The following is a 16634-nucleotide window of genomic DNA, read 5'->3' as shown; positions in this document are numbered from 1 at the left end:
ATTATCCGAGGAGCTTAGCTAATGAAAGGTAATGTCATCTTTAGGATGGAGGAAAATGGTCGCTTATACATAAGATAATTTCAGTGATGACCCGGGAAAGACTAAGCATGCAGGGGTACTGTTAATCAGTAGGATGCAAGGGTTGTCATGACAGCACGACTTACCATAGCGAGGGGGACAATGGCGACCAGGTCCTTCTGGCTGATGAAGATCTCGGACACAGCGATGTCCGTGGTCCCCTTCCTTGGGTACTCCACCTGCCATGTGATGGGCTGTGTCCCTGACAGGCTGCTGAAACTGGCGATTTCAAAATTCATCTGCATGACCTCGCTGAATAGATTGCTGCTTCTGTAAGTGAGTGAAGGGACCAGCTTTAATGTCATGTTATTTGAAGGATCCTGTTCTCCCTTTAACCCCAATCCTACAATTGTGCTCAGAACAGCAGGACGGGGGGAAAAACCAGCTTTCAGAGACAGTTCCAGACACTTGAAGCATGAAGTCACTTTCAAGTTAGAGTGGGGAGCTAGGACAGAGCAGCACCCATAAGCCACAGACAGACCTGAGCAGAAATTCTTACCGAGCACCAATCAGTGTGTGGAAGGATGGGGTATTTTGGTTGTTTTTGAAGTAAGGGCTCACTTCATAGACATAGCTGGCCCCCAAGCTCTCAAAACTTGTAGAAATCTCGGAGAGGAGGCTGGGAGTCCAGGGAAGCAGCTGTTCCTCCGGCAGCATCAGGTACACAGACCGGCTTCCCGGCCTGTGTTCCAGTGCTGCAGATCGCCTGGGAACTGCACAGAGCTCCCAATCCCGGCGGGAGCCAAGCACCCCAGACTCCAGATCTTCTCTCCCACCAACGAGACCAGGAGACCAGAGGGGGCAGGGAGACCAGGGGAGTAGCTGTTCTGGATCAGGTACAACAGGACCCAGCATAGGGTCCAGGGGACCAGGTAGGAGGCTAAGTGCCCCAGATTCCTCTTCTTCTCCACCCACGGGACCAGCATTTGGACAAGGAATAGAAGAACCACCAGATTATTGGACTTGCTAGCACCCACCAAAAGGGAACTCTGGTACCCAGACCAGTAAGGGGCTCTTTCTGCACCTACTAGAAGAAGAGATGGGAAAGAGACAATACAAAAAACACAGTCAGCAACAGAAAAACAAATATGACACCGTCAGATTCTAGAGACTCCACACCAGCAAGACCCCAACATTCCAATGCGAACGAAGCAGAAGAGAACGACCTTAAAAGCACTTTCATGAAAATGATAGAGGCCCTAAAAGAGGATATAGGAAAATCCCTCAAAGAAATGGAAGAAAAAACAAACCAAAAAATGCAAGAAATGGAAGAAAAAACAAACCAAAAAATGCAAGAATTGGAAGAAAAAACAAACCAAAAAAGGCAGGAAATGGAAGAAGAAACAAAGCACAAAATGCGAGAAATGGAACAAAAAGCAAACCAAAAAAATGTAAGAAATGGAAGAAAGAACAAACCAAAAAATTCATAAAAGGCAACAAACGGACGAACAGATAAACAGAAAATTGCAAGAAGCAATGCAAACACTGCAAGGGTTGAAAACTGAAATAGAGTCATTAAAAAAAACACAATCTGAAGAAAGGCAGAAAATAGAAAAGCTGGACAAACAGTCAGGCACTACCAATACAAGCATTACCAACAGAATAGAAGAGATGGAAGAGAGAATCTCAAGTGTTGAAGATACGCTAGGAGAAATGGATTTATCAACCAAAGAAAACCTTAAATCCAACAAATCCTTAACACAAAACATCCAGGAAATATGGGACACCATGAAAAGACCAAACCTAAGAATAATAGGTATAGAAGAAGGAGAAGAAATCCACCTCAAAGGGGCAGAAGGCATATTCAACAAAATCATAGAAGAAAACTTTCCCAACCTTAAGAAAGACATGCCAATGAAGGTACAAGAAGCCTACAGAACACCAAATAGAGTGGACCACAAAAAAAATCCCCTCGCCACATAATAATCAAGACCCCAAACATACAGAATAAAGAAAGAATATTAAGAGCAGCTAAGGAAAAAGGTCAAGTAACATATAAAGGCAGACCTATCAGAATTACACCTGATTTCTCCATGGAAACTCTGAAAGCCAGAAGGTCCTGGATAGATATTCTACCTACACTAAGAGACCATGGATGCCAGCCCAGACTACTATACCTGGCAAAGCTCTCAATCACTATAGATGGAGAAAACAAGATACTCCATGACAAAACTAGATTCAAGCAATATGTGTCCACTAAACCAGCCCTACAGAAAATTTTGGAAGGAAAACTCCAACCCAAGGAAGCTAACTACAACCAGAAAAACATAAGCATTAGAGAATCCCTCTCTACCAACAGCCAAAAGAACAAAGGTGTGAAATTCCACACATAATTCCACCAACAACAACCATCGCAAATCGAAGAAGGATGAGCAATCAATGGTCATTAATATCCCTCAATATTAATGGCCTTAACTCACCCATAAAAAGACACAGACTAGCAGAATGGATTCGAAGACAGAACCCTTCCTTCTGCTGCATACAAGAAACACACCTCACCCTCAAAGACAGACATTACCTGAGAGTTAAAGGTTGGGAAAAAATTTTTCAATCAAATGGACCCAAGAAACAAGCAGGGGTAGCAATCCTAATATCTAACAAACTAGACTTTAAAATAAAATCAATCAAAAGAGATGAAGGAGGTCATTACATACTCATCACAGGTGAAACCCACCAAGATGAAGTGTCTATCCTGAACATCTATGCCCCAAATACAAAGGCATCCACATTCGTTAAAGAAACATTATTAGAACTTAAATCTCATCTAAAGCCCCACACAGTTATAGTGGGAGATTTCAACACACCACTCTCACCACTAGACAGGAATACCAGACAGAAACTCAACAAAGAAGCAAAGGGTCTAATAGAAGTAATGACCCAACTGGGATTAACAGATATCTATAGAACATTTCATCCACATAAAAAAGAATATACCTTCTTCTCACCACCACATGGAACCTTCTCAAAAATCGACCACATACTTGGCAACATATCAAACCTCAGCAGCTACAAAAAAATTGGAATAACGCCATGCATCTTATCAGACCACCATGCTTTAAAATTAGAATTCAACAACAACACAAATTGCAGAAAACCTACAAACTCATGGAAATTAAATAATGCTCAACTGCACCATCCCTGGGTCAAAGAGGAAATAAAAAAAGAAATTAAAGACTTCCTCGAATTCAATGAGAATGAAGACACAACATACCCAAACCTATGGGACACTTTGAAAGCAGTGCTACGGGGGAAGTTCATAGCACTAAGTGCTCACATGAAGAAACAGGAGAACAGTTATACCAGAGAATTAACATCACAGCTGAAAGCTCTAGAACACAAAGAAGCAAACTCCCCCAGGAGGAGTAGACGCCAGGAAATAATCAAATTGAGGCCTGAAATCAATAAAGTAGAAACCAGGAAAACAATACAAAGAATCAATGCAATGAAGAGTTGGTTCTTTGAGAAAATCAACAAGATAACAAACCTTTGTCCAAACTTACCAAACAGCAGAGAGTGAACACGCAAATTAACAAAATCAGAAATGAAAAGGGGGACATAACAACAGACTCTGAGGAAATCCAGAGAATCATTAGGTCATACTTTGAAAACCTGTACTCCACAAAATTCAAAAATTTAAAAGAAATGGATGAATTCCTGGACAGCTATCATTTGCCAAAACTAAATCAAGAACAGATAAGCAATTTAAATAGACCTATAACCCCTATGGAAATAGAAGCTGTCATCAAAAGTCTCCCAACCAAAAAAAGTCCAGGTCCAGATGGCCTCAGTGCAGAATTCTACCAGAAATTCAAAGAACAGCTTATACCAATTCTTCTCAAAGTGTTCCACACAATAGAAGCAGAAGGGTCTTTGCCAAACTCTTTCTATGAGGCTTCAATAACCTTGATCCCCAAGGTACACAAAGATACAACTAAGAAAGAGAACTTCAGACCAATATCCCTCATGAACATTGATGCAAAAATACTCAATAAAATACTGGCAAATCAGATCCAAGAACACATCAAAACAATCATTCACCACGATCAAGTAGGTTTCATCCCAGGGATGCAGGGATGGTTCAACATACGAAAATCCATCAACGTAATCCACCATATAAACAAGCTGAAAAACAAAAATCACATGATCATCTCACTAGATGCTGAAAAAGCCTTTGACAAAATCCAACACCCCTTCATGATAAAGGTCTTGGAGAGGTCTGGGATAACAGGGACATACTTAAACATAATAAAAGCTATATACAGTAAACCAACAGCCAACATCAAACTAAATGGACAGAAACTCAATGCAATTCCTCTAAAATCAGGAACAAAACAAGGCTGTCCACTCTCTCCATACCTTTTCAACATGGTACTTGAAGTTCTAGCTATTGCCATACGACACAAAGGGGGATCAAGGGGATACAAATTGGGAAGGAAGAGGTCAAACTTTCATTGTTTGCAGACGATATGATAGTTTACATCAATGACCCAAAGAACTCTACCAGGGAACTCTTACAGCTGATTAACACCTTCAGCAAAGTGGCAGGCTACAAGATCAACTCAAGAAAATCAGTAGCCCTACTATATACAGATAATAAAAAGGCTGAAAGAGAAATCAGAGAAACATCACCCTTTACAAGTGCCACAAACAACATAAAATACCTTGGGGTAACGCTAACCAAACAAGTGAAAGACCTGTATCGTAAGAACTTTGAATCTTTAAAGAAAGAAATTAAAGAAGCCCTCAGAAAATGGAAAGATCTCCCATGCTCTTGGATAGGTAGGATCAATGTAGTAAAAATGGCAATCCTGCCAAAAGCAATCTACAGATTCAATGCAATCCCCATTAAAATCCCAGCACAATTCTTCACAGACCTTGAAAGAACAATAATCAATTTTGTATGGAAAAACAAAAGACCCAGGATAGCCAAAACAACCCTGTTCAACAAGGCAACGTCCGGAGGCATCACCATCCCTGACCTCAAGCTCTATTACAGAGATATAGTCCTGAAAACAGCTTGGTATTGGCACAAAAATAGACAGGTAGACCAATGGAATCGAATTGAAAACTCGGGTATTAACCCACACACGTACGAACATCTGATCTTTGACAAAGAAGCTAAAAATATACAATGGAATAAAGAAAGCATCTTCAACAAATGGTGCTGGCATAATTGGAGACTGGCATGTAGAAGAATGTGGATCGATCCATGTTTATCGCCATGCACAAAACTTAAGTCCAAATGGATCAAAGACCTCAACATAAATCCAGCCACACTGAACCTCTTAGAAGAGAAAGTGGGTGGTACCCTTGAACGAATTGGTACAGGAGACAGCTTCCTGAACATAACACCAGTAGCACAGACAGTGAGATCAACAATTAATAAATGGGACCTACTGAAACTGAGAAGCTTCTGTAAGGCAAAGGACACAGTCAGCAAGACAAAACGGCAGCCCACAGAATGGGAAAAAATATTCACTAATCCCACATCTGACAGAGGGTTGATCTCCAAATTTACAAAGAACTCAAGAAGCAAGTCTCCAAAACACCAAAGGACCCTATTAAAAAGTGGGATGCAGAACTAAGTAGAGAGTTTTCAATAGAGGAGTCTAAAATGGCTGAGAGGCACTTGAGAAAGTGCTCAACATCCTTAGCCATCCGGGAAATGCAAATCAAAACAACTCTGAGATACCATCTCATTCCTGTCAGAATGGCTAATATCAAAAACACCAATGACAATTTATGCTGGAGAGGATGTGGTGAAAGGGGGACACTCCTCCATTGCTGGTGGGAGTGCCAACTGGTTCAGCCACTTTGGAAATCAGTATGGAGATTCCTCAGAAAAACGGGAATAAACCTACCACAAGACCCAGCAACTCCACTCTTAGGCATATATCCAAAAGATGCCCATTCATACAACAAAGATGTCTGTTCCACTATGTTCATAGCAGCTTTATTTGTAATAGCCAGAACTTGAAAGCAACCTAGATGTCCCTCACCCAAAGAGTGGATAGAGAAAATGTGGTACATCTACACAATGGAGTACTATTCAGCAGAAAAAAATAACGGAATCATGAGATTCACAGGCAAATGGGTGACATTAGAAGAAACCATCCTGAGTGAGGTAACCCAGTCACAAAAAGAGAAACATGGCATGTACTCTCTCATATATGGATTTTAGACATAGATCTGGGGAGTGCCAGCCTACAATCCTATGGCCAGAGAGTCTGGGAAACAGAAACTTCATTTAGTGGCTGATCGAAGAAGAGGCAGACTCCCTTGGTTAAGTACTGAGCTGAACTCAAGAAAGCCAGTAACAGAGAGGGAGGACTGATGATCAAAGGGATTAAGACTGGGCTGGTTTAACCCCCAGAAACAGCTGACCAGACAAAGGTTAACTCTTGAATCCCAGGCATCAGCCTGGGAGTCCAGCATGGGACTGATCAAGACCCCCTGAATCTGAGTGTCAGTGAGGAGGCCTAGGGAATCTATTGAGCCTTGGGCAGCAGATCAGTACCCATCCCAAGTATACACACGGACTTTGGACTCCCATAGAACAATGTGAGGTGCACTGTCACCCTGAACTCTTGGGGAAGGGTCTAGGCCCTGCCCTATATGAAATGACAGACTATGGACACCCCCATGGAGGGCCTCACCCTCCCTGGGGGAATGAGGGGATAACGGGGGGGGGGTTGGGGGGAGGGCACGGGAGGAGGGGAGGGAATGGGAGAGGGACCTGGAACTGACTTGTGAAGCAACCTCGTTTCTTATCTAAATTTAAACTGGAAAATAAAATATAAAAAAACATTAAAAAAACAAACAAATACATCTACTATACTGAAGGTATACTGTTCCATGTCTGGGGTTCTCTGTCATAGGCATATCCTGCCTTTTAATGTTTATATATGTTTGTGGGTGTGATTGTGGTTCTATAGGTCATGGAAATATAAATGGGACCATGAGCAGTGGAGGGTAATAGAAAACATATAATATGAACATGAAAATGGAACAGAGGCTACATAGTTGGAGGGTATGGGAGGCAAGGGGATGGGAGAAGTGGGGAGGAGGACCATCTGAAAGCAGTGTTTGAAAATCCCATAATGAAACCTAAACCTGAATATTTCATATGCTAATCAAAAGAACAAATAAATAATAAGTTTTAAAGAATTAAAAAAAACTTGTAGAAATCTCCTGCCTCAGCTTCCTGAGTTCTGGGATTAGTGTGCACTACCATGCCCAGATATCATTCATTGCTTTTGTTTTCAGTTAGACTGGATTCCAAAGTCATGCTCAGGTGGGGGACTGCCATAAATATGCACTTTTGAAACTGACTCATGGAGTCGAGATGTAGTTCGAGAGGTAGAGTGTTTGCCTGGCATGCATAAAACCCCTGGTTCAATTCCCAGCACAGGATCTACCAGGCATGATGGTGCACACCTATGATTCCAGGTCTTGGGAAGTTGAAGCAGGTGGATGGGAGTTCAAGGACATCCTGGTTACACTATGATTTCAAGGCTAACCTGGGATACACTCTCTCCCCCCTCCCCGCAAGTAACAAGCCCAGTGCCATGCATGAGCCCAATTCATCCAGCTCTGCATTGAACACCCTCACTCAGAATCTGCTCCCATCAGATGTCCCCTTCTAAGCCTGCTGCTGGAAGATAGAGACAAAAAAAGGAGCCAGTTTATCCTGTAGCCAGCACTTTTCTGTTGTCTCTGAGCATCTCCCTTGAGGAGACCAAGAGGCCCCCACCTAATTGCGTGTGTGGTGATGTTGAAGCAATGAAGAGAGAGATTTAAACACTTAGGCAACCCCAGAGAGTACCAGGAATCACTGCTTGATAAAAATCAATGGTGTGGATTTACAGATGTAAGTCTTGAAAGAAAATTTCAAAATTGGCTTAAAATAAAGTAGTTACTCCAAAGTAAATAAATCCCCCCAGTAGTCACAACACATTTTAGACCTTTGGAAACCCAATTTTCCAAACCTCTTGTCCATTGGAGTCATCTGTAAGAAAACGGAGCCTTAGAATAAGCTAAAAGCCAAGGAGACTTTAGCTTCCCAGCCTGGGGGTGGGGGAAGGGATTTGAGTACCCACTTCATAGCCACCTTGGGTAGCTCAGTGCCTGCGGAAGCAAAGAGACTCACAAAATGAAGAAATGAAATTCTGAATGGGGAAGCCTCCGGGGAGAACAGTACAGTCTTCTGTGGGCTGTATTTTGCCCCTTCTGCTTCAAGCGCTGTCATGAACCCAAACATCTCTTTCCCACCTTGCCCACAGATGCAGCTTTCCCATGAGCTCTCCGTGGTACTGGGGAGTACGCATCTGAGTTGACTGAGAAAGTGGGGACTGAACAAGTTCCTCCCATGAACAGGATAAGAGGAGAGAAAGAGATGGAGTGAAGACGGGCGAAGGTAGGGGTGGGATGCAAAGCTAGAATCCTCGGGGAAAAAACAGCTCAAGAGAAGTCTATATCTCACATTCAAACACACATACACACACAGACAGACACACACACACACACACACACACACACACACACACACACACACACACACACTGCTGTCATGATCCTTTGTGTCAGTGGCTCCCATTGATAGTACGGAGGGAGGATATCTGATCAGCTAAGATTCAACACACTAGCTCAGAGCAAGGACCCGGCCTCCCCTACTGCTGTCCTCAGTACAAAAGACAGAATTCAGAACCCACGACATAAGAACAGCTTAAGGGAGGGAGAAGCTTATGAAGCCTGCCCTGTGGAACAGGACGACACTCTTGGATTTGACTCCAAGATTCGGCTTTAAAAATAAGTAAAACGGTGGGGCTGGAGAGATGGCTCAGTGGATAAGAGCATTTATTGCTCTTGCAGAGGACCTAGGTTCAGTTCCTAGCACCCACATGACAGCTCTCAGCCATCTGTTCCAGTGAATCTGATATCTGTCCTCTTTTGGCCTCTGTGGGCACCATGCACACATGGTACACACACACACACATATGCAGGCCAAACACACACACACACACACAATCTTTAAAAAATAAACAGGACTAGAGGGATGACTCAGTCAGTAAAGTGCCTGCCATACAAGTATGGGGACTTGATCCTCAGAAGCCATCTAAAACAACTGGCTATAGTGGTACACATCTGGCATCCCTGTACTTGCGAGAGAGAAATAGGAGAAGCCTTGTGGGTAACTGGATAAGGGCCCTTGCAACTGCCTGTAACTGTAACAGGGATCCAGTTCTAGAGGATTCCTGTTTTGGTCTTCATGGGCACTTGCATACATGTGTATGTACATAAATACACATATATAAACATGTGCATAATCAAAATAAAATAGATCTACAGGGACTGAAGAGATGGCTCAGAGGTTTGGAGCATGTAATACTTTTTTAGAGGACCTGAGTTCGATTCTCAAGACTCACATTAGGCAATTTGTAACTGACTGTAACCCCAGTTGCAGGAATTCTGATGCCTGACCTCCTTAGGCACCCATACTAACATATCCATATCACACACACACACACACACACACACACACACACACACACACACAGAGAGAGAGAAAGACAGAGAGAATTTAAAAATAAATGTTTAAATAAAAGCAACAAAGCAACAACAAATTAAATGGGAAGAACCCTGATGAATGATAGTGGAGATGGCTTCCACATGCATACACATGCACACACTGCTATACCTCCTATGCATACACACACACACACACACACACACACACACACACACACACACACACACACACACTGAACCAAGTGGTCAAATAAACTTTTACTTCTATGTCCTACCCCAAAGTCTAAAAACCTACATTGGAAGGCAAAGGAAAGGAAAGGGAGCTGTCCCCTGCACTCTATGTAGATGACAATGACTTTGTTTAAGGGATCTGAAACCTGGAAAGAAACCAGAGCTTTCCAATCTTACAGTGCAGGCTGCATCCCCATCAACAGTTGTAACTGGGAAGCTGGGAGAGAAGGAATGGATTCCCAGGTATACTATCCACAAAGATAATGAAAATGTTAGGAGTGGACACTCAGAACTTAAAATAATGATAGCAACAGATGGCCAAGATTAGACATTGCAGCTGTGCACAGGAAGCTTTCTCGGTGGGTACCAGCCTCTCCATCTCCGCTTTCATTCTCTCCCTATCTTGGTGTTTGTATGGAGACAGGATAGGTAGATGTTACAACCACAGGTTTTGGAAGCAGATCCGTGGGTGCCTGAACTATGGCTTTGCTACGGAGCTGAAGGGAGAGCTTAGGTAACATATTCAACACATTAGCTCTCATCCCTGGGGACTGAATTGAACAAGCTGAGAAGCTATAGACAAATTCTGACACCTGCACTTGTCCATCAAGAGTTCTGGGCTTTACTGGTCAAGGGGTGGGGCTTGGACACATGAGGATCGCAGATGTCTCAAATGTTCAGTGACATTTAAGAACCTCTGAATCAGCCCAAGACTCTGGCCCGTGGGACGGTGCCAATCACATCCAGGGTGAGTCTTCCCCCATCAGTAAAACCTCTATGGAAATTTCCTCATAGATGCACCCAGAGATGTGTCTTTTAGGTGATCCTGAGTCTACTCAAGTTACAGGAGATGCCAAGTGCAATGAGAGCAAATGACTTGAGTCCCATACTCTATCTGCTGGAGAGTGAGACTGCAAATCCATCTTCTGTGTTTGTTACCTGGAGTTAAACTCCAGGCATTTCTTGAGTCAACCTTCTGTGCCTGGGGCTGAGACCTACAATCCTTTCATCCCCTCAGTCCTGACGACAGAACCCGCTATCCTTCTGTGTTTTCTCAATCTCTTTCTCCTTCCTTTTCTTAGGGTACCCCACCCTAGCCACCTCTACCATTCAGGCACTCCAGGTGTGCTTCCGCTCAGGCAATTTGCAATTATTTCCCACCATGGCAACTGTTTCCCACAGTATCGCACTGGTCACCCTGCACCCCTAGCCCATCCTCTCATGTCACTGAATCCTCGTTGCTTGGGATTCACCCTTCGTTTACATGTCCACACAACCCAGTATGCATTTATCTGCACTTGGTAGTTCAAAATCCACATCTTCCATCACCAGTTTAGGCTCTCTCGCTCTCCAGCAGTAGTGTTTCTCTCCTGCCCACCAGTCCCCAAATAAACACTCAAGAGGCTCAATATTAATTACAATTATTTGGCCAATGGCTCAGGCATATCACTGATCAGCTTTCACAATTAAATTAACCCATTTTTACTAATCTGTGTATCAACATGTGGCCGTGGCTTGCTGGTAATGTTCTGGCATGTTTCTCCTTTGGCTGCTACAAGGCATCTCCATGACTCTGCCTTCTTTATCTCTATCTCGGTTTGGATTTCCCACCTAGCTATGTTCTGTCCTGTCATAGGCCAAGCCAGCTTTATTCATCAACCAATAAAAAGCAACACATATTTGTAGCATACAGAAAGGCATCCCCCTTTTCTGTCTACCTCTGATTAAGATATTTTTACATACTGTTACAATTTCAAGGTCATTGTCTTCATGCTGCACATCTTTTTAAAGAGTGTTTATTTTTTTAAAGATTTATTTATTTATTATGTATACAGTGTTCTGCCTGCATGTATTCCTGTAGATCAGAAGAGGGCACCAGATCTCATTACAGGTGGTTGTGAGCCACCATGTGGTTGCTGGGAATCGAACTCAGGACCTCTGGAAGAGCAGTGAGTGCTCTTAACCTCTGAGCCATCTCTCCAGCCCAAGAGTGTTTATTTTTATACTGTGAAGTTTTAGTCTTTAAGCTATATGTGTTATTAAGAATTATAGGTTGATAGTCACCCATGTTTGTCATACTTAGGTTAGTTATGTTCTCTAGATGCACAGAGATGTACTCCACATAGATAGGTAATCTTCAAACACTTTAAAAACCTACAGAATATGGCATTTAAATGTTTTAATAACTCAGAATTCTGTTGATGTGAGACATGACTGCTCCTTGCAGCACCGATCTATTCCTGGGAGGATGTTGGACACCAAAGAAACTTCAGGTTGAACTTGTTTTCTTCTTGGATAAACTGGCCTATTAGGCAAGGAACTGCCCTTTCTCGACTGCTGACTGTAAGCACGCTGTCCAATCTGGACAAGCAGGATACAAGGAAAAGTGATTGCTGAATTTTGCTAAGACAGGGTAGGACAGTCTTTCAAATTTTCCTGCTTATGAGCCAGGCAGTGGTGGAGAACGCCTTTAATCCCAGCATTTGGGAGGCAGAGGCAGGTGGATCTCTGTGAGTTTGAGACTAGCCTGGTCTACAAGAGCTAGTTCTAGGACAGTCTCCAAAGCTACACTGGGAAACCCTGTCTCAAAACAAACAAACAAACAAACCAAAACAAAATTTCCTGCTTCTGAAATGGTCTGTCAGATATTCTAGGCCAAAGTTGGTTGTCCCAACACTGCAGAGAGATTTTGGGTGACTGTTCAGGTAGCCAGTTGTTTCTGTCTTTCCTTGCATCTTTTGAAAGTTGCTTACTTACACTTCCTGCTTACTCAGGTAATGTTATTTTCTTTCTCAGGCCTTTGATGGGGTTACTATCCTCTCATATCTTAGCTAGGACCTATTAGGTACAAGACTTAGACTCTTCAGGATAGGACATCTATTGGAATAATAGCTGTTATTTACCAATTACCTATAGCCTAGACACTTGTATGCATTCCTTGATTGATGTTGTTCTTGTTGTAGTTCTATTTTTGTTTGTGTTATTACCCTTTCATTCTCCTGTACAATACTTGATTATTGTTCTTATTGTATATAGTTTTGTATTATGTTTAGAACATTTTTATTTAGACAAAAAAGCGAAGTGTTGTGGGAACTCATTCTGCCAATAGCTTTGGGGTACCTTAGGCTTCTTGTCTGTGGATGTTGCTTAAAGAGAGAGAGAGAGAGAGAGAGAGAGAGAGAGAGAGAGAGAGAGAGAGAGAGAGGTTACGAGCTCTCTTGGGTGATGAAGACCTGTTCCCTGTTCAGTCATTGTGAAGTGGGCAAAAGGGAAGGACTCTGCAACTGGATATGTCTTGTCCTGTATCCATGAGTCTGTTTCCCCATAGCATCCCCCTTAATAAACTGACATATACCTTTGTGATTCACATTACAGTATTCTTCCATTACCTTCAAATGACATATTGCCATGCTGACCTATCAGAGGCATGCAGTAAATGTTTGTTGAATGAATGATAGATGAGTGATGGCTCCAGGAGCCTAGCTTCCTGATATTCACACTTTTTCTTCCAGTAGTCAGGTTAATATTAATTTCTACTCAAGAGGGGTAGAGTCTCCACTTTGTTAGAAAGGAGGATGGAAGCACACTTTGAAGCTATCAGCTTTTCCAGAAGGGCTGAACCCATTCCAAGAAGAAAAAAATCGCAAAAAGCAGAGTCTGTTGGAGACCTTCCAGAGAAGACACGCTCCGAGGTCCACTCCTAAAACTTTGCATTTTCCAAATATCACAGAGGACAGGCGCTGGATCCACTCCAAAGCCTGCTATTGAATTTTACGCCTGCTAAGCTCTGCTAAGTACATAATGAGGAGTCTGAATTAACTACGCAAAAGTGTAATTTACAGTTAATGTTTGTAATTGATGAGTTGCGGGTCTCTGTGGCAGCTCTAACTGCTGAGACGAAAGGGCCCCGAGGGGGATGAAGGCAAGTTTTTTAGTTCTAGAACAGAAGGCTTCCTCTACCCATGCACTCTGCAGTCATCCATCCATCAAGCATTTAGCAAGCAGATTCCTGCTAGGCACCCACAGGAAACACTCAGAATCTGACTGTAGGAAACACTACAGAGTCGCTGTAGTTGACAGTGGGTGAGAGTGTGCCTCAGAGACCTCCCAGATGCCTGCTGTCCACTCCCCAGTCACTTGGCTAAAGACACAGAGAGTGGCCCAGCCAATGATATTAGCAAGCCTTGGGGCTCCTTTCTTGTCTTGTTTTCATCACTGGCATCCAGTGTAGCCGCATTTTCCACGCAGCAAGGGCTTGACTACGGTTGAGAAGTATGGTGGTTTGAACATGAACTGTCCCCACTCCAACCTCCCAGGCTCACACATCTTAACACTTTGTTCTGAGCAGGAGATGCTTTTTTGGGTGGTGGGTGGTCTTAAGACATTTGGGAGGCAGGTCCTACCTTAGGAAGTTGGTTCTGAGGGTGGTGAGCCTTGAGGTTGAGAGCCTAACCCTGCTTTTTGTCTTGTCTTTGTTTGTTGACTGACAGCATGATGGAAACAGCTGTGAAAGCTCCCGTTGCAAAACAGCCCCTGCTCTCCCTTGCCTGTATCTCCTCAGACCATGAAGCCACACAATAAGTTTAAGAGTAACTAATGGGAGAAGGCTGTCTTACTGTGACTGCAAATTTGTTGCATTTGGTGTGTTGATGGGTTTGGGGCACACACCACACTCACCCTGTACCAACAATCTCTGTTCTCCTATTTGAGGTACTTAACCTGGGTTGGAGGACATGATTGACACCTAGCTTGACTTTCTTCTTAGGTGTCTCCCTTCTCTTATTGTACAGAGACTGGGGGAAGAGCCGGGTGAGTTTTCTGACTCCTCTGTGTTCTGCCTAGCTAGTAGAGCTAATCCAAAGTTTTGTGCTCTCCCTGTCTCTTGTCAAAAAGCACACCAAGAAGAGATATGAGGGGCTGGAGATGGTTCAGCTGGTGAGGTGTGTGCTTTGCACACAAGGACCTGAGTATAAATCTCAGAACTTACAAACAAACAAAGAAATATGATCATAACCCCCATGCTAGGGAGGCAGAACTGGCTGATCTCTGGGGTTCACTGGCCAGAAACTTTAGCTTACTCAGAGAGCTCTGGGACTCAGTGAGCGTGGATGGCACCTGAGGAGTGATAGCTTAGGTTTCCTCTAGTCTCTGGCGCATGCGTGTGGGCACATGTGCGCGCGCGCACACACACACACATACACACACACGCACACACACACACACACACACACACACACACACACACACACACGGCAAAAGAAGAGAAGGAATGATTGATAATGGTCCCTGCATAGAGGATGCTTCCTGGCCAGACTTCCTTGAGGTTTTTGCTGTGGGGGTCACCATCTTGTACCTCTGCTCCTTCTGGTCACTTCATGATATGAGATTTGATTCCTGTTGCCTTGTCATATCTGTCCATTTCTTTTTTGTTTTTTTTTTTACAGGGTTTCTCTGTGTAGCTCTGGCTGTCTTGGAGCTCACTCCGTAGACCAGGCTGGCCTTGAACTCACAGAGATCCAGCTGCCTCTGCCTCCCCAGTACAGTGGGTTAAAGGTGTGCGCCACCAAGACTTGTCCTTCACCATTGAGGCTCCCTGGGCCTCCATTTACCTGTGTAAGTGTTAGCTATGGAAAATAGCCAGGTGGCCTCAAGGCTGTGGCCTCAGCACAGTGATCATGTGTATCCCTGCTCCCATCCTGAGCGATAGGCTGGTAAGCTGGCATTTGGACAAGTAACTTTGGGAAGAAGCCTCTGCTTCCCAGGTCTCCTTGGAAGCACAGCATACTCCCTGGCTGTAAACACCCCAGTGCTCAGACACTAGGGTGCCCAGCTTCAAAGGCATCAGATGCCTTTAACAAATACCCTCTGCCAGACTGTGTGAGAATCGGGTAGTAACAAAAAAATACAGCAGATGGATCCAATGATCTTCCCCCCACCATTGGCTTACCCTAAAAAAGAGTGTCCCCTGAACAGCAGCTCCTCCAAACGGGGACACCACACCCAGAGCATGGTGTCCCTAGAGCAGCTGTAACAGAGAGATACGAAGTGGGGAAGCTGTCTCTGCTTAGCTAAGGCTGTCCAACGGGACTTCCAATTTAGAAAACGCCTTACTTAGGTGTCTTGGAAGCAGCTGGAATGGAGGAAAAAGAGGCTGAAATGAACCACATCCTCCGAGAAATCAGGTTCAGTACTGTAATTTCGGCTTAGAGTAAACCTCTGTTTAGGGGACTCCTTGTCGGCAGGCTGTGGGGAATTGGATAATACTGTGTTCACACTGGAGATGGAAAACATCGCCCTGCTGAAAAATGGTTTTGGTCCCAGGGCCCTCCTCATGCTGAAGTGTGACAAAGCAGCGTGACAGCTGAGTCTTTGCTCTCTCCCTGTCTGGGAGGGACAGCAGTGCTGGGTCCTCTAGGTGTTGGGCTGGGAGGTCTCTGGCTCCCTTCATTGGCATCAGGCAGTGTATATTCTCTGAAGAAATATTAACTATACATCTGCAATGTGGAAAGAGACAGACCAGCAGCAAATCTGATGGCTGATTCTCAGCTCAAGTGTCTGTGCGGGACCAAGGGAATACTTATTGACAGAAGCCCAGCTAGCCACAGTACCGGACTCCTGAGCACATATCCTGTGTACTTCTGCCTGGCCATTCCAGCTGCAGAGGCTGCTGGGAGAATCCGGGCAGAGGAGCATCCCCAGGCCCCTCAGAGGCACCAGAGCCTTAATGACAGGCTAATACCTGGCCTCGCTGTTTCTCCTGCCTTGTTTTCTTAACTGGTCTCAGAATAATCTTTATT

At 43.9% G+C, this 16634-nt stretch overlaps 1 protein-coding gene across 2 annotated transcripts in view; it reads right to left on the bottom strand.

The window, feature by feature from the left end:
- Positions 1-16634, bottom strand: part of Tmem132c (transmembrane protein 132C) — a 288371-nt gene that overhangs the window by 46570 nt on the left and 225167 nt on the right. For both annotated transcript variants that reach the window (XM_005080598.4, XM_013120888.3), the window contains exon 4: positions 165-348. In XM_005080598.4, the coding sequence (XP_005080655.1) occupies positions 165-348 (184 nt within the window). The remainder of the gene's footprint in view (positions 1-164; positions 349-16634) is intronic.

Source organism: Mesocricetus auratus, unplaced genomic scaffold (genome assembly GCF_017639785.1).
Source record: "Mesocricetus auratus isolate SY011 unplaced genomic scaffold, BCM_Maur_2.0 Super-Scaffold_100025, whole genome shotgun sequence".
Lineage (NCBI taxonomy): Eukaryota > Metazoa > Chordata > Mammalia > Rodentia > Cricetidae > Mesocricetus > Mesocricetus auratus.
This window is presented reverse-complemented; position numbering and strand designations above follow the sequence as displayed.